At 43.7% G+C, this 18,889-nt stretch overlaps 1 protein-coding gene across 1 annotated transcript; it reads right to left on the reverse strand.

Moving 5' to 3' along the window:
- Positions 1 to 86: 86 nt before the first annotated feature.
- ALAS2 (5'-aminolevulinate synthase 2) lies at positions 87 to 17,873 on the reverse strand. Its single transcript, XM_015814946.1, has 11 exons — positions 17,844 to 17,873; positions 11,516 to 11,709; positions 9,459 to 9,599; positions 9,265 to 9,363; positions 5,974 to 6,196; positions 4,754 to 4,938; positions 4,457 to 4,636; positions 3,349 to 3,513; positions 2,485 to 2,753; positions 1,826 to 1,988; positions 87 to 371 (listed from the first exon to the last, which is right to left on the reverse strand). Exons 2-11 carry the CDS (start codon positions 11,688 to 11,690, stop codon positions 208 to 210), a joined length of 1,764 nt encoding a protein of 587 aa, XP_015670432.1. The 5' UTR covers positions 11,691 to 11,709; positions 17,844 to 17,873; the 3' UTR covers positions 87 to 207.
- Between the last annotated feature and the right edge of the window lie 1,016 nt (positions 17,874 to 18,889).

Below are 18,889 nucleotides of genomic sequence, written 5' to 3' on the forward strand. Positions count from 1 at the left end.
CTATCTTGGTCTAGGGATTCAAAAGGCTGCCAGCTGGAAGAATTTCTTCAGCCCAAATCCTCACATTCTATGAGATATGCAGAAAAGGCAGTTTTAGAGCTTTATTGTATTCAGATCATCTCTTTTTCTGCTGGGCAGCCTTGGTGTGAGGCATGCCCCTCTCTCTCCCCATCCGCAGGCAGTGAGCTGTGTGGCCTGAGGCGCTCCTTAGGCACAAAGGGTGACATAGCGTGGCCCCATGTTTCCAAAATAATCCCGCTCCCACTCACTCATGAGAGCAAAATGAAGTGGGCGGTGGCAGAAGTGGCACTCGGGGGAGGTTGAGACCTGCAGGGGCAGGCCCACCTCCTGCCAAGCAGCCAGCAGTTTTTCTGGAAGAGAAGAAAACAGAGAGGTTAAAATACAGACTATTAGTGCATTGCTGCTGAATGGACCATTCAGGAGCTGAAGAAGCTTCTTGGATGAGAAGCGAAACATCTTCAAAGAAAAACAAGAAAGTCCAGTTGTGTCTTGAAAAAGCAGCTTTGAGACAACCATGACCTGGATGACTGAGAATCTCCATAGATACCAGGAGCTATATGGTGACCTCAGGAGCTAGTAGTAAGAAAATGAATGGCCGTGGCCCTGAAGTAGAAGCTTAAGTAGAGAGGAAATCTCTGGCCTTTTCAAAATCCAACATATGAGAAAAGAGTCAAATCTCTGTATTGAAAGCTGCTGCTTATATTCTGTTTATACCGTAGGTTTGGGGGGTTGCCTCTGCAGCAGCATAGGAGAAGCTCTTATTTTATTCTGCTTTTGAATTTGCTTTTAATGATTAAAAATGTTGAAAAATCTATAAATTTTTCCTTTTAAAAATATTTAAAGAGACCTTTTAGTGTCTGAGGAACTTTTTAAGACTCCTCATAAATACCATCAGCTATTTACAGTATGAGTTTGTGGAGTTAAAAAAAATATCTGCATTGGCCACTTGGTGGCAGTACTTACTCGCCTTAGGCAGATAACTCTTGCAAACATGGGTGCCTGTAAAGTAAATCTTCCACTCCAGGAGAGAAATTAAGAGGATTCCAGTGATCAAAAGGCAGGCACTGAATCCTATTGACTGTCACAAGAGGTACTACCAGTAGGATCAGTTCTGGACTTCCAGAGGTACAACTTTCACAAGCCCTTTCAAAACAGTTTACTAAGAGGCGAGGAGACTTCCTTCTGCATTCAGTGGTTATTAATTATTGGGTGGAAAAAACAGGTCACTAGGCGCACAGCAAATGAAGCATACTGAAAAGAATATACATGCACCTACTTAAACTATAAATCAGAGAACACCAAGCTGCAATGTTTTGTTGCTGGTCTCTTGAATTTCTTAATTTACATAATATATACTGTAGGTTTTCCAGAATCTAGTTTTTCCGTGATACAAGGTTTGAATTTTGTTTGCTAGGAAGTTAATTTTACCGCAAGCCTGGTGCTAAAATTCAAAGTGGGAGATCAGAATAAGTTACATCAATTTTCATTAATTGTTTTTCATATCCAATCCATGAAATGGCAGTTAGTTTCAGCTATTGTTTGTGCAGACCAACTTCAGCTTGTAAAGGTTAGGATCTCAGGGTTAGGATTCAGTTTTGTTTATGACATCCTAAGTGGGTTGCTGCACTGGGCATGTAATGAACAGAAGCAACCATAGCTTAATTATCTCTTAAATGCCTTGTTTCCACAAAGATTTTGAAAGTTGTAATCCTGCCCTGTACTAGTATTTAATTTACAGAACGAGATGATGACCTTTACTTAGGATAGAGCTGGGGCCTTAGTGCTCCTGGCACTGGAAACTCACCCACAAAGTAGTCCATCATGGGTGGGGTGTGATGGGGTGAGGGGGCCAGCCGCAGCAGTTCCTCCCCCCGGGGCACAGTAGGATAATTGATGGCCTGGACGTAGATGTTGTGCTCCGAGAGGAGTAGGTCACAAAGCTGCGTATTCAGGGCTGCATCTCCAACCTGAGGAAAAATGAATCAGACAACTGAGGAAGAGCATCCAGCTGCTTCATCCATCTGGAAAGTTGGGGATAGAGAGTTTAGGGCAGAGGTCCCCAACCTTTTGGGCACCAGGGACCGGTTCCGTGGAGAGAGGTTTTTTCCCGGACCGGAGGGGGCATGGTTTTGTGTGCTGCCTGCATCCCACAGATGGGGCTTTGCTTGTTTGTGCGGACCGGTTGCTGGCATGCCGCGGACCGGTACCAGTGCACGGACCGGGGTTTGGGGACCCCTAGTTTAGGGTATCCAGGGTTCCCCTTGTGTGATGGGTCACGATTCTGCAGCTACTCAGTCCCATTCATTCATTTTATTTTCTCAAGTATTCTATAGAGGGCTGTGTATATTAAGGGCATGGTGAAGTGGCATCAATGGGATTTAAGCCCTTCACTTTGAGGACTGTAACCCCAGATTCTGTTGTACTAAAACTCTAGGTTCTCCCACCGTCCCAGAGTTTCCATACCCGTATGGGAATGATGTGACTTGGGCAGCTGACCACAGGCAGCCCGGCATCCATAAGCAACTGGCGCATGTGCTTGACGTTGCGCTGGTGGGTCCGGCGTAGCACCTGCCCCTCGGGACTCTTCAGGATCCGAACAGATTCCAGGGCACCAGCCAGTGTCATAGGGGGCAGCGAAGTGGTGAAAATGAATCCGGCTGCATAGGAACGCACTGTGTCAATGAGGGAAGTGGTGCTTGCGACATAGCCACCCACGCAGCCGAAGGCCTTTCCTGGAGGAGAAAGGGAGGAAAGGAAAGATATACATTTAATGACAAGCATATCTTATGCTATTAATGTATTTAGCATTAAAAAGCATGAATGAACTAATTCAATTAAAAAATTGCACCCTGACTTCTGCGAATTCTAGGAAGCTGGATCTGAAACTTATACCATGTTTCCCCGAAAATAAGACTGGATCTTATGTTAATTTTTGCTCCAAAAGACTCATTAGGGCTTATTTTCGGGCTAGGTCTTATTTTCGGGAAAATATGGAACTAAGTGCGTCCGTCTGGCTGACAATCTTAACTGGGGCTTATTTTTGGGGTGGGACTTATATTACGAAGAAGAATCATGCTAGGGCTTATTTTCTAGTTTGGACTTATTTTCGGGGGAACACGGTATACAGTATGCAAGCTGAACATATTGTATGCCTTGCATTTTTTCCCCTCCTTATGAATGACAAGAAATTCAGGGGCTAAAAACTTGCAGTAACCACCTTTGGGTCTTGAGATGGTCATGTTTGTAATAGTTAGCAGGGTTCCCTGACGGTATCTATAATACACTTTCTTCCTGGTTCCTCTCTGGACCTTTGCTTTCCCAACTCACCCAGAGTGCCAGATATGATGTCTATTTTGCCCATCACTCCATCACGTTCTCCAATGCCGGCTCCGTGGGCCCCATAGAGTCCCACAGCATGGACCTCATCCACAAAAGTGATGGCCCCATAGCGATGGGCCACATCGCACATCTCTTCCAGGGGGCAGATGGCACCTGCGGACAAAGGACTGTTGAAAACACTGGATTTTGGCTCTTTCCTGAATGGCAAAAGCTTCCAACCCACTTTTGTGTGTGCATGCAACTCCTGGATCACACTTTTTGCAGTCCTGTATTAGCCTAGCGCAGTGGTGGCGAACCTATGGCACGGGTGCCAGAGGCGGCACTCAGAGCCCTCTCTGTGGGCACGCGCGCCGTCGCCCCAGTCCTAGGCCTTCAGCTGGGTTTTATAAAACCTTTTCGGTTTAGGCCTCCGCCACCGTGTGCAAAAAAAAAAGGTTCAATCAATCAGTCAATTTCAACTTCTCGCGGGAAAAAAAAAAGATCTTGCAAAGTTGGAATTGATTGATTGAACTTTTTAGTCCCACCCAGTCTGCCACAGCCACACCCACCCAATGGACCACACCTACTCAATGGGCCACACCCACCCGGCACCTGACAATGCATAAGTGGGTTTTGGGTTGCAGTTTGGGCACTCGGTCTCTAAAAGGTTTGCCATCACTGGCCTAGTGGCTGTCTCTGCTTCCAGAATTTTTAGCTCGCCTCTTGTCCTGCAAGTCTGTTGGCTGAGTCACTGTTTATTGTTGTTTATGGTTCATCTAGTCCAGGGGTGTCAAACTGCCGGCCCGCGGGCCAGATGCATCATGCCGAAACCGCGCCCACCCCAGCTCCAGCAATGGGGAAAAAGTAGCAACACGCGACACGTCACGTGATGTTGGTGAGTTTGACACCGCTGAACTAGTCATAGTGACCCACTATCTTGGCCACTTTTCCCCTGAACCTGCTGTTGGATGCCTCTCCTTCAACTGGCCAAGGAATCTGGGCTGGCTCAGGAAGTGCTTTTGGTCAGCTTATACCTAGAGACACCTTTCTGATGCATGATGGTGTTTTATTACGTTATTAGGACACTAGGTAGCGAAACCTAAAGAGAGGCAATTACCATCCATGGAATGCACAGTTTCAAAAGCGACAATCTTTGGGGTGCTGGGTTTGGCCTTGCATAGGAGCTCCTCCAAATGGTGTGGATCGTTATGCCGAAACACATACTTTGGAACGCCGCTGTTTCGGATGCCCTGGATCATGGATGCATGATTCCCAGCGTCAGAATAGATTTCACATCCTATGGGAAAGAAACCAAGCCAAAGGTAATGCCCCATCTCTCCTCTCCCCGCAAATTAGGGAGGGTGGAGGTCTTTGCTTCAGGCTGATCCTACGGTCTCCCGTACTGCCTGGTTACCTGGCATCATGCGGGCGAGCGTGAAGAGAGTGGAGTCATTGGCCACAAAACAGGAGGAAAAGAGCAGAGCGGCATCTTTGTTATGCAGGCTGGCCAGTTCCTCCTCCAGAGCCACATGGAATCGGCTAGTGCCGGAAATGTTCCTGGTACCTCCAGCTCCTGCTCCGTAACACTGCAGAGTATCCCTGAGGGTTAGAAGAAGAGAATGGGACTTTGCTCAGAAAACAGCAAAGATAATCCGTGACCGGTTCTAAGGCCTGTCTTTTGGGTTTCTGAGAGGAAAGCTTTTGCTTGGTTAGAGACAGCCTGGAAGGGTTCTGAGTACAGGTAGTCCTCGATTTATACCACAGTTGGAACCAGAATCGCTGTTGGTAAGCAAGGTGGTTGTGACGTAAGTCACACTCAGTTTTACAATCTTCTTTGCCACGATTGTTAAGTGAATCACTGGAGTTGTTAAATGAATCATGCAATCGTTAAGTGAATCTGGCTTCCACCATTGACTTCGCTTGTGGAAAGGTCACAAATGATGATTACATGAGCCCGGACACTGCATCTGTCATAAATGCATGTCGGTGGCCAAGTGTCCAAATTTTGGTCATGCGGACTGTGGGGATGCTGTGACAGTTGTAAGTGTAAGGACACTGACCTGAGTCACTGAAAAGTGCCTTTGTAATTTTGAATGGCCACTAAACAGATCACTGTAACTCAAGGACTACATGTAGATGCTCCCCTTGTTCAGTTCCATTCCCCAAATTCAATGGCTGTCCCAGCTCAACAGGCATTTGGGATTTTATTTGGTTCGAGAAATTTACAGCTGCATCTCTACACAAAGTCCCCCTCTGCATTATAGAGTTTTTCTCTATAGAGTGACAAAGTGAGAGTCCCCCCTTCACTATAGAGTTTTTCTCTATAGAGTGGCAAAGTGAGGGTCCCCCTCTCTACTATAGAGTTTTTCTTTACAGAGTGGCAAAGCGAGGGTTCCCCCTCCACTATAGAGTTTTTCTCTATAGAGTGGCAAAGTGAGCCCCCCCCCACTGTAGAGTTGCTCATGAATGTCAAGGAAAGCCTCAGGCCCTCCTCAGGTTGGACTCAGTTTCCTATCATCCCTGCCATGCATGTTCTCCCCCCCATTTGGGAAAAGCTGGACATACAAGGGGGAAATTAGAAAGGTTTGGGAGATGTGGAAAATGGCAGTGCAAGAAATATTGACTCCCCCTCACTGTATGGCTTGCAGCACGCGAGGGTGGCGACTCATTCCGAGGTAGTCATTGCTGCACCAGACGGACACCTCCCGCGCCTCAACCTCAGAGTTAGAGTAGTCCTCAGCGAAAGGATAGTCATCGGCCCGCCGATTCACAGTCTTGAAGATCCGATAGGTATGATCTTGTTTCTTCTCTTGGATCTTTTCTTCAAAGAACGCATCGTAGTCAAACACAGGGCTCTCTGTTAGGAAACAACAGGGATTGATTTCTGCCTGCATTGACCCTCACTCATTGTCTCTCAGTGCTGACTTACCATTAAGGAGCAGCATGCAGGAAGGGGCCCATCAAAGTTTATTTATTTTATATCCTGCCTTTATTACTGCTATAAGTAACTCAAGGCGGTGAATATATCTAGTTCTCCTAGTTTCCCCACCACAACAGCTCTGGGGTGGGGTGGGCTGAGAGAGGGTGATTGGTCCAAAGTCACCCAGCCAGCTTTCGTGCCTAAAGTGGGACTAGAACTCAGTCTCCTGGTTTCTAGGACAGCACCTTAATCATTACACCAAACTGGCTCTTAGTGTTCTGTTTAGTTTTGGTCAACCTTCTATTATTGTGGGGTGGAACCTGAATAATTAACATTTTGCAGTTCATTGGTTAAGGCCAATAGGTAACCTGGTGGCATTTAATTAAGGAGAGGCAGGTTTGGAAGCCTTAGCAGTCTTCTCCAATGTGCTGCCCTCCAATTTGAATTCCCAACCTTGCAAATCCAGTAGGATGGGAGACGCTGTTTCAGCACATGAGAGATGTGAGAGATGAAGCAGGGGACAAAATTGGGCAGAAGCTCTGTTCTTTTACAAACACGTGCCAAGGTCTTCTAGTTACTTCCTATAGTGGAACTTTATGGTGGGCCTTCGTTGGCCAGAATATCAATGGTATGAATACAGATAATCACTAGATGGCAGCAAAGAGATACAGAAAATTCTGACAAGATTTTTGCAGCCCAGCTCACAATGTGCATTCAGTGTGCATCCAGAAGGTCACAGATTTAATCCTTACCATTTCAACCTGAACATAGAACTGGTAATATAAAAACCGACGAACTAGCAAACCGTGCCTGAAACTCTGGAAAGTAGCAACAAGTCAGAATAAATAATGGCAAATATTTAGACTTGCTAGAAAGCACATAAAGCCTATTCATGCAGGGCATTTGGATATCTCCCACTGAGCTTTTTGATGGTAGAACAATCATTGCCAAACATCACGCTGAGCACAACTGTTCAAACATAAAGAAAAAGCAATAGCTAAGAAACAAAAGAAACAAAGAAGCAATTATGCAAAGGGGTGGTTGGAAGTCCCAAATCTAGTTTAAGGCAATAGGTTTGTTGTTATTATTTGCTTATTTATTTCACATTTCTTATAGCCTACCCAGCTGAGAGTATGGAGAAAAGAGTGTGCAGGCTGGTCATTTGTAAAGTTGCAGTTGTTTTTGTAAACTTTCAGTAAGCCTAACAGAAGCCTTATTTTAATATCAGGCAGTCCTCATTTAGTGACTGCCTCATTTAGCAACTCTGCAACCAGTCCTCGCAGTTATGACCCTCACAATTCTGTAAAGCAAAGGAAAGTTGAAGTAAGATCATAAGCACAGTTGCAGTTTTATTCAGCGACTGCTTTATTTGACAACTTACTTGCCGGTCCCATTTGTAATTGCTAAATGAGGATTACCTATAGCAGTGGTGGCGAACCTATGGCACGGGTGCCAGAGGCGGCACCCAGAGCCCTCTCTGTGGGCACACGCGCCATTGCCCCAGTCCTAGGCCTTCAGCTGGGTTTTATAAAACCTTTTCACTTTAGGCCTCCGCCACCGTGTACAAAAAAAAAAGGTTCAATCAATCAATCAATTTCAACTTCTTGCGGGGAAAAAAAAAGATATTGCAAAATTGGAATTGATTGATTAAACTTTTTAGTCCCACCCAGTCTGCTGTTACCACCGCAGCCACGCCCACCCAATGGGCCACATCCACCAATGGGCCACACCCACCCGCCACACCCACTCGGCACCCGACGATGCATAAGTGGGTTTTGGGTTGCAGTTTGGGCACTCGGTCTCTAAAAGGTTCGCCATCACTGACCTACAGGTACTGAATAATTAAAGGTTCCTACACACTCAAGGAGCTCAACAGAGAAGGCGCCTGGTGATTTTTCTGTGTGGCTCAATCCCTGGCTTGCCATCTTCCAATCAGATCTCAAAGAAGGCCAAGAATCCAGGCAATTATTCTGCCCTGTGCATGGATTGCAACTGAAATGTGAAATCAACCCCGATACAGAGACAGGATAAATATCTCTGTTCTCAGATGCATCTCTTTATTATTATTTTCTTTGCCTGGGTAACTGTTATAGATTTGTCTCGTTCTACTTAAGTTGTGAAAGCCACTGGCAGAATAACTGTAGAATGACAAAGAGTGATCTAAGTGTTTCTCCTAAAAAATGGATCAACAGATCCCAAGTCATTCCTCTTTTGGGGAGGAGAAGAGAAGAGATTGAGAATTGGGGACTGCTGTGAAGGTTGGGGTTGGGATGACAGCCTGGTTGCTAGACACTCCTCTGAATAAGATATGGAGAGAAGTGGATGGGAATAAATCTTAAACATCCTCACTTTATAATGCTAAAAAGTGGTACAGTAACAGATGATATAAATAAACAGTAAATGTCATTTATATGTCCAGTTTTCATTTAGGGGAGAGGAGGAAGTAGCAACAGCATTTAGACTTATATGCTGCTTCACAGTGCTTTACAGCCCTCTGCAGTGGTGGGATTCAGCCGGTTTGCACCATTTTGGCAGAACCGGTAGCTAATTTTTTGTTGCCCAGGCCCAGAATGGACTTCTGGAAGCGCCATCCACACAGAGAACCGGTTGTTCGCATATTTGAATCCCACCACTGGCCTTCTCTAAGCGGTTTACAGAGTCAGCCTATTGCCCCCAACAATCTGGGTCCTCATTTTACCCACCTCGGAAGGATGGAAGGCTGAGTCAACCTTGAGCCGGTTAGAATCGAACTGCCGAACTGCAGTCAGCTGGCAGTCAGCAGTAGCCTGCAGTACTGCATTCCAACCACTGCACCACCACGCAAGTTAGTTGCATTCTAACCAGTGCACCACCATGACAGTTAATCTTGAAACAATTAAGTCTTCAGACAGAATCAGTTAATCTGCAGTGCTGACCCTAATACTCAAGGGAAGCTGGAAGATAGACCTTCTGGGCAACTTCCTCCCACCCCCATGGAAGAAGTTATCAGGATCCAATTCCCCAACCTGGCATGTTGTCCTGAATGAGGTGAGACGCTTTGTTAGAGTCCAGGAACTTCTTTCTGAGACTGCAGTGCACCTCTCTGAGCAAGGACGTCAGCACTCCTAGAGAGAGGGGGACACACAGGTCAGAGGAAGACCCAGGCGGTCTCATCCTTCCCACCATCTGTGATCCCAAGGAGGCTGGCCTCCTTCCTTACCTGATTTGAAAGGCTTGACATCTTCCTGGAGTTCAGGTTTTGCTTCTTGCACAAAGGAGCTCTGGCCACTTTGGCGCTCAGATTCCATAAAAGGGCACTGGGTGGCAGGGAGAGACCGGGGTGCTGAGGGGGGAATCGAAACTAGAAGATGCACAAAAGAAAACCCGTCATGATTTCAGCCTGTAGAGATGGGTTGATATTCTTGAATAAGACTCCCAGTAGGCATGGCTTTTAGCAAATTTAGTGTAGTAGGTGAGTAGGCTGAACTGGAAAGCAGGATTAAATGTTTGTTTGGACTCATTGCACAGACACAAGAGACCCATGTCCAGTCCCCCCCTCCTATGAATTCGGTTGACCCTTATCTAGTGCCAATTTAGCTTTGACCATTAGTTGACCACATTGTTGTGTATATGTAGCAATAATAAACTCTTCAGTGCTTTGAATTCAGCAAATGCTCCTGATTCTTTGCACTTGATATTTAGTAGCTTCCAGATTCTCTACCAAGTACTTTGGACTTAAGTAGTTCCTTTGTCCATTCAGGCCACCATGGTCTCCTGTTTCTCTAAACCAGGGTTGTCAAACTCAATTTCATTGAGGGCCGCTTAAGCATTGCGGTTGCCCTCGGGGGCCGAGTGGGTGTGGCCTACTGGGTGGGCGTGGATGGAGTGGGTGTGGCCTACTGGGTGGGCGTGGCCAGCTTTACATCATTCGCATCAAGGGTGCCTGTGGGGGCCTGGACAGGAGTGGGACAGATCTGAGGGTCTCTGGCAGAAGGGGGTGGGACCAGGGCAGAGCCCATCAAGCCGGATATGTGAAGTAGGCGAGGGCCATTTGCTGGCCACTTCCAGGCGATGGTGCATTTCTTCATTCCTCATAAAGGGTGACACCTCCCCAGCATGCACCCAGGGTTAGGGGCCGACGCGACAGGGGCTGGTTCCTCACTGTTTCCAGACGGCCTTGTGGAGCTAAGACTGAATGCATTTCAGCATAGATGGCCACCACAAAATTGTACATTGGCTCCCGGCTGGCCTGTGCCAGGGCCAGGGCCAAGGCAGTGGGGGGCGTTCCCTCACTGTTTCCAGGATGGCTTCGTGGGCCATATGAAACCACTTCGCGGGCTGCATCTGGCCCCGCATCCTGGCCTTGTGTTTGACATGTCTGCTCTAAGCTGCTGCCTTCCAAAATGAGAATCCAACTCTGAAAAATTTTGATACTGGCCATATTGTCAGTAAATCTGAGAAGAACTATCCCAGGATGTCTAGAGCAGAGGTCCCCAACCTTTTGGGCACCAGGGACTGATTCCGTGGAGAAAAGTTTTTCCACAGACCTGAGATTGTGTGGTTTGTGTGCTGCCTGCATCCCACAGATGGGGCTTTGCTTGTTTGTGCGGACCGGTTGATGGCATGCCGTGGCCCGGTTGGGGACCCCTCGTCTAGAGGGTACTGGAGTGGGGAAGGTTGGGGTTCTTGCATTGAGTCTCCAGGATTGCAGGCAGAAATACATTTTTCTCATCATCTATTTTTTTTAAAAAAATATGTTTTACGGTATTTAATATGATTGCTTTGTCAAGGCAAACCTTTTTTATGCATAGGGAAGAAAAGATGCAATTTCCACTTCCTTTGCTGCAGACCGAAATACTTATTAAATTTCTGAATGTGTCCACGTAATGTCAGCCAAGAAGTAAAAATTAGAAGAATTACAAGTTGCCTCTGACCTAATTAGTGACTGTGAAATGATGACATGTCTTGAACTACAAAAGAACAATTTCAAAAAGGAGCCACTCTGTAAAGAGGGGTTTTCACACAGGGGTTTCAACCCTTCTACATGTAATCAAATTATGCAGGGTTTACACACACTCTAGTCTATACCCACAAAATCTAGCTTTGCTACCAAGAGACTGGCTTGATCTAAAGAACTTGGAACACCTGTACAAGAGCCCACTTGTGAGCTCCAAGCATAAAATTTGTATTTTGGTTTGACATCTATGGATCTGATATGACATCAGTTTCTGTTTCCCTCCTAGTATCTTTTCTCTGAGCTCCATCCCATCATCTTACCAGTGTTTCCACAGGTGTCTTTTTCACTCTGCAGGTCAGTGAGAGAACTGGAGAAAGTGCGGGCCATCATCACGGGGCAGCGTTGAGCACTGTTGACCAGCAGTGGGCCGACTTTCCGTAGAAAGAGAGATGGATCTCGGGTCAGGAAAGGGCAGCACTGCAGGATTGAGGCCATGTTGCCAACCAGTTTTGTGCTATTCGAGAGAAAGAAAGAAAAAAAGAATAAGCTGAAGTATAAAGCTCTGGGAATGAGAATGTCACTCTGACTAAGCATGGTAGAATAATTTCTTCAAACTGTTGCCTGCCAGAGGCATCTAAAGCAATGTTTCTCAATCACGGCAACTTTAAGATGCATGGATTTCAACTCCCAGAAGTCCCCAGGCAGCCTGACTGGGGGATTCTGGAATTGAAGTCCTCACAAAATTGAATTGAAGTCCTCACTGCTCTAGAGCAGGGGTCTTCAAACTTGGCCCTTTTATGACTTGTGGACTTCAACTCCCAGAATTCCTCAACCAGCCATGCTGGCTGAGGAATTCTGGGAGTTGAAGTCCACAAGTCATAAAAGGGCCAAGTTTGAAGGCCCCTGCTCTAGAAGGAGTTGAAGTTCTAACTGCTCTAGAGGAAACCTGATTGGAGGAGACCAAGTCAACTGTGTTCTTTTAACAGTAGGATAAGGTCTAAATTTAAGAAGGAACAGAGTGAAATGTCCCACTATAGGTTAATTCAGGCATGTGGGATTGGTCCATTTTTTACAAGACCATTGGTCATGCTTGCTGGAACCAATGGGAGCTGTTATCTACAATAACCAGAGAACATTGGCTTGCCTACTTCTGAGTAGATGAATGACTCTCTTTACATTTTACATCAAGGCTTCTTTCCTTCCACCCCAAATCCAGAAGCAAGATTAAAAAAAAAGATTGGGAGGGAGAAAGAGTTTGATGTAAAATGCTAGATAAGAGAGCCACTGATTTACTCAGAGATAGGCAAGCCAGTGTTCTCTGGATATTGTAGATAACTGCTCCCATTGGTTCCAGCAAGCATGATCCATAGTCACACAAATCTTGGGAACAGTCGTGCAAAATATCCACACAACAAATAGTTGAATGAGCTACAGATTGCCCTAACCTAGAGGGACATGGCTTTGCCTTGGAAGTAATATTGAAATAATTTTTTCCTTGCTTTCTTCTAATTTCTTCTAATTTCTCTAGTAGAAATTAATTTTTAATTAATGCCTAAGGAAATTTGAGAGAGGAGAGCATCAAAAGAGTCAAAGAGTTGTTTTGGTCTCATGGCCATGGCTGCCCTAGTTCTATTTTTTTGAGCCACTGCTGCTCCTGTTGAAGGGCTGTTACCAGATCTTGTACCAGTTCTAAGAAAACCCATTTAAAATTAGGCTGGCATCTGGAAAATATCCATCAGAATTCAGAGAAGGGAAAAGCTGTTGGCGTTAGATCCAAGAAAATAAAAAGTCTCTTTAAATTTACAGCTGGATGATCCCATCCAGGTTTACTCAGAAATGAATGCCAGGGATAATTACTGTGTCCTACTCCAAAAAATCCTTAAGACATGTAATTCTGGAAAAGGAGAGGTTGTGAGACCGACTGTTGTGTTCCAGGACAGGTTTCGTGTCCCTTTGCTAATTGTGTAGCAGGTGCAGCGTATTTTACCCTTTGGACAAATGTATAAAACAAGACAGGCTGCTAAGCAGGTATGGAAGAAACTTTCCCTCCTTCAAAGAGAATAATATTCCAACCTCCCAAGGGGGATGATCAGAAAAAAAAGAAAGAAAAAGAGCAGAAAACATTATCAGGAAAGAGAGTCAAGCTAAGGAACATTACACAATGTGAGAAATTATGGACTGGATTTCAAAGACAAGGTTGTTGCTCATATTTCTAAACAATTGAGGAACAGGGTAGATGATCACAAAAATAAGTCTAATGACAAATACATTTGTCATTTCTTTGTGTGGGGCTGGATAGGAGGCACACATTTGGAATGTGTGTGCGTGTGTGTTTGAAAATTATCTTAAGGTTGCGGTATCACAGGTGCCAATTATAGCAGACCATTCAAAACTAGGCAGCCCGGCACATGTGCAGATTTACAATTAACAATTTGCTAATTGAAAAATTTCTCATCAATAGTTTAGTTCAATGGAATTGGTTTGGTCCTGATTTATTGATCAATAGTCGCACCCATCTGCCTACCAGCAGAGGAGGTCAATTTATGTTGCTGATGAAGGAAAGTCTGCTCCTGAGCTGATGAACATACTCGATTTATGACATTTACCTGGAAAGATGATTTTTTTCTCTCCCTCAAATAATTTATCTATATGTTTGCTATAGGGCAGGCTTTGTCTTTAATTCAGAGGTGAAGCATTTTGAATTTGAAGTTGACTTCCTTTGGGAGAGGGTTATTATATTATACTGTGTCCCAGCCCATTTCACCTTATTATATGCTGAAAAATCATAGATGATCACTCTATGTTGCAGGAAAGAGATACAGGGTGTTCCAACTCTTTGCTGTCATCTACTGACCCAATTGATGTGTACAGTACAGTTATTATGGTAGTCTAATTGTACTTTGGAGTAAGGATGGTTCTTAAAATAAAAATATTCTCTCAAAAGTCCCATCCTTTGATGGTCATCCTCTGATTAACTCTACAACTGACTGAAACCAGTTTAGAATTAGGAAAAGGAACAATGGTTGTTTCCATATTTTGACATGTAGAACTCTTTAATCTTCCTGGAAACACACCTAAATGGCAGGAATCACTGTAGAACTGAAAGTCTACTTAGCCCTCAGGACAAAAAGAAGCACATTAAGGTAAGAGAGGGTGTGGAGGGACCAATTTTGCAGCGGAAGGCTTTGATCTGTTCTGTGCAACATTCTGATATATCTGTGTATCATAAACAATTTCTGACTTTTTTAAAGTAGCAAAAACATAGCAAGCAACTCCATGGAACTGTAACTTTTCATACAAACAAACATGGACCTTGATGAAGGACAATAGCATGAGATACAGCAACCTTTGTATTTTTATATGAATAATATTGTGATCCAGGTGGAAATTATGCTAAGAATATAATTTTTATGCAGAGAACAGACACGCATAAAATTATCCTGCAAAGGAATATATATTGGTAAATAATATGTGGAAATACTGATCATGAACTATCTGGTGTGACTCACATTTCCTGTCTATTTGTCCTTTTGTCAAGCAAAAATTTTCGCCTAGCTATCTGATCTTGGTGTCAGAGGACCTTTGAGAAGAAAAGATCGTATAATGGACTGCATTTCTATAATTCCAGTTTTTTTTTCTTAAGTGATTCTGGATAAGACTCAAAGACCTCACAGAATGTTCTTAAGAGTTCTACCATTTCTAAGAAAAGTATAGGGGAGGGTGAAGAGATAGAATTTATCTATTCTGTGTATATTCCACCTTTTCTCTGAATATTCAAGGGCTTCTTTCTTTTTAGGTCCATAATAATTTGTGGAAGTTGGACCAAGAGACAGAAATTGGTCTAAAGCTCCACAGTGGAGTGGTAGTCGAATTTGAGTCTTGGTAGTCCCCAACATTTCCTCACTAGTGACTTACAATGTCTTCATAGCATCATCCAACCATTGTTGAAGAGATATAAAGTATCTCCTCATTACTGTTATTTTAGCATGATGGTGGTTGAATCGTTTGAGAAAATACTGTAAGTTACTAATTGAGGAATGACCACAGAACTTACTATGCCATGTTTGTTATTTGTGTAGGAAAAAAAGAGTTGGAATGGGGAATGGGAAGTTTCTTTCTAAAATAAATGAAAAAAATAACTTCTTAGGGGAGTAAATAATTGCAAAGATAATATGCATTGACAGTACATTTCCATCCAAAGAAAACTAAACTAGCATTGGAATCTCTTACGTTGCAAAGGAATTTGTAGACCTCAACTAGTTCCCTTCACTTACTAATCTAATTGAAACATGCATATGATTACACTATCACTATATTTTTTAAACAATCTCAAAATCTGACATCTAACCAAATTTAAACTAACCATTAAATAAATTAAAATTAATTTTAATTCTAACCCCAATTTGCCACAGTGATAGATAGGCCACCTCTGGTTTTACATGCTCTTTCACAAGAAGGGCATATGCTTATGTTGGGCAGTGATAAGCTCCTTTCCTTTTATCTGGCTTAAAGAAGACACAGCCCAGCCCAGTTGTGATGATTAGAAATAAAGGACGCAACAAGAAGAGCTGGATGCTGGCTTTTAAGACAGCACCCCATCATCTGTTCCTTTCCTCCTTGATCTGGAGCCAGATCAGAAATTGCACCCCTCAAAGGAACCCCGTGTTCTGGTGCCACTTCGGATTAAAGAAACCTATAAGACTTGGTGGGAGCAGAGGAGAAAAAAACAAAACAAAGCAAATTACTGAAATGCTTTTTCCTTTTAATATAGAACATCTGTTTGGGTTAAACAATGTCCCTGAAAAAGCTCTGATTTCTACATTCACAGCAAAATACCACCTGCGTGGAGGGAAAAAGGAGTAAACATGTCTTTTACAAACAATTCCCTCTTAAATTAAAACATCATTTTGCATGTCTTAATTTTTATTTACATGTAAGAGAGATATGCCCTTCTTTCGACTGGCTAGGGCAGCAGTGCTTTTCGAAGCCACTGAGCGTGCAGATGTTAATAGTTTATCTTCACAATAAGAAAAAATCTTTATGTGCATTTAATTTTTGCATGCTAAGTATCTCTGGAAGAGCATATCAAGATGATCTCTCTGTCTCTGTCTCTCGCAACCTCTTACTCGTTGGGCAACTCAATGCAAATACGATACCTTAACTTGCATTCTGAATTGATAGAATGCAACCAATGTAGAGTCCTACTGGCAGGACACCACAGCAAAGCGAACTGTACCATCTAAAAACAAACTCATAATGAATATATCATTCCTGACTCAGATTAGAAATGGAACTCGACTAATCCAAACCATATTTTAATAATGAAATAAATAAATTAAAAAAACCTCCCTTCTACAAATCTCACAAAGGATAGTGTACTATCCTTTGTACTAGTGTACTCACAAAGGATAGTGTAGCTTTAAAAATCCAAACGGATTGATGTATGTTGATCAGCAATTAGCTTATTTTTTTCTTATTGAATAAAGTAAGGTTGGGTTAACTAGAAACAATAGTTTATAAATCACACTAGCTGAGTTCATACAATAAATTAAACCATGAAGAAGCAAATCATAATTTTTTTTTTGCATAAAATATCTTGTGAACTTAAAGAGAGGCATTATGTTAAACAAAAAATTGTGCTAGCATCAGTTAATAATTTAATTTGTTCTGGTGGGCAGAAGAAGAAGGTCCCTTGAATTCTAATCCTAAATATCTGGAGGCACCAAGCAATTACACCGAAGACATACGTGTAACCCTTTCCTGAGGTTCCAACTGACAAGGAAACTGCAGTCCAAAGGAATTGCGTTAACTGCTCCCCTTTCTCATAATTTTTCCTTACCCCCTTTTCTGTTTACATAAGTGAATATGACCATCTTTTCTTATGTCAGGGAAAAAAGAAACTGGAAAGCAGGGACGAAAATGGCTGGAAAAGGGAGGCTAACACCTATCACTATTTTCCTGAATGGCTCCTTGGTTTGTTTTTCATTACCAAAGACAAGAAGAGAAGACGTTGATTTATTATAACCTGCTCCTATTTCATAATACTCTATTAGTTCGTAAAGGAAGAAGATGCCGCACAACTTCTTTGGTGGTAAAAACTGAATTAAAATAGGCTGATCAACTATGTCTCTGGAAATTAGTGTGTTTTTTTTGAGCCAAGGTTTTTGTTTTTTGCCTGAAAGAGTTCAAGACTGTGAAAACAACACTGCATTCAACCTACTAACTGATATCTATCCCACAAAGCATTTAACTCCAAGCATTACCAAGTTTCTTCTATTACTTTCTGAAAAACAAATCACAGGAACAGATCAGCTGCTTGTATTTAAGCTAGTTGGCAGCCTTAAAATCAATCCCACATACCCAGCCAAGCCACTGGCATGTTCCTTCAGCCACAGACTAGAAATTAGAGGAAGTGAACAGAGAGCATTCCTCTTAACGATCTTTCTGTGATGTTGGAATGAAGAAGAGGAAAGGAGGGGGGGGGAAAGATGAGCTTCACTTAAAAAAAGAGGACAGATGAGTGAAGACAAAATTAGAGAAGAACTTAATAGCTGTCATCCCTCCCATTTTTTCTGCCTCCGATACTCAGGAATCTATAGAAAGAAACCCCAATTTTCCCCAGACCCACATAATTAACCTTTTTCCTACCTGTTGACTTTCACTGAAGTCGAACAACTTCTGAATGTTATTTTGTGCTCCAAGCCCACTTGGACTGGGAGCTGCCTTTCCCCACCCAGCAGCTGAAGGCAGAGATAAGCAGGAGCCCAGGAGCTCCCTCCTGCTCTTATTCAGCAATATTGAGCTATTCCATATTCTAGTTTTTAAAAAGAGATGGAAAATCCCCTGTATTCCTCACTGTGTGGATAATTTTACATAACACTGGTGTATCCCTCCTTCTAGTCATTCTTCTAAGCCAACTTTCCTCAAGCTTTCCAATGGAGTGGAATTCAGCTTCCATAAGCCCCACCAGCCACGTCTGGGGTGAAATGTGTATATTTGTATCAGATGGAGAAAATTATATGAAACCAAAGAAATGGCGTAAGCTTTTCCATGGTTGGCCTTGTCTGCCTATTCTCCAGCTTTACAAATAATTCTTATCTAGGAACCTGCAATGGTGCCATGGAGGGAGCTGGCCAACTCTTCCTGCCCTTGTCTGCTCCTCTGCCTGAGGTCTGATATGGCCGGTGAGTAAAACTTTTGGAAAGAGGGAGCAAATCTACTAGGACAGCGGTTCTCAACCTATGGGTCGCAACCCCATTTGGGGTCGATCGACCATTTCACAGGGGCTGCCAAGCAAGGCTGTCCGCCATTTTCCCCCCTTTTCCAGCGGGTGCCTTACCTCCCTTGAGCTGGGCCAGCTGGTGGTCGGCCTGCTCCGTCTCTGCTGCTTGCCAGCTACGCCTTGGCCGGCGCAGGGGGCGGAACTATGCATGCGCGGCGCTCCCAGGCAGGGAAAGTCCTCGACTTACGACCGGTTGAGTAGTCCTCGACTTACGACCGGTTTAGTCCTCGACTTACGACCGGTTTAGTCCTCGACTTATGACCGGTTGGGGTCGTGGCATTAAAAAGGTTGAGAACCGCTGTACTAGGAATCCTTCCTAGATTCAATGACCTGCAGGTCAAAATGTTATAAATTCACCTTTGATGCCATGACATGTTCTCTGGTGATTCACAGATGATGAAGTCTACCTTAA

This window comes from Protobothrops mucrosquamatus, unplaced genomic scaffold (genome assembly GCF_001527695.2).
Source record: "Protobothrops mucrosquamatus isolate PMUCROS unplaced genomic scaffold, P.Mucros_1.0 scaffold300, whole genome shotgun sequence".
Lineage (NCBI taxonomy): Eukaryota > Metazoa > Chordata > Lepidosauria > Squamata > Viperidae > Protobothrops > Protobothrops mucrosquamatus.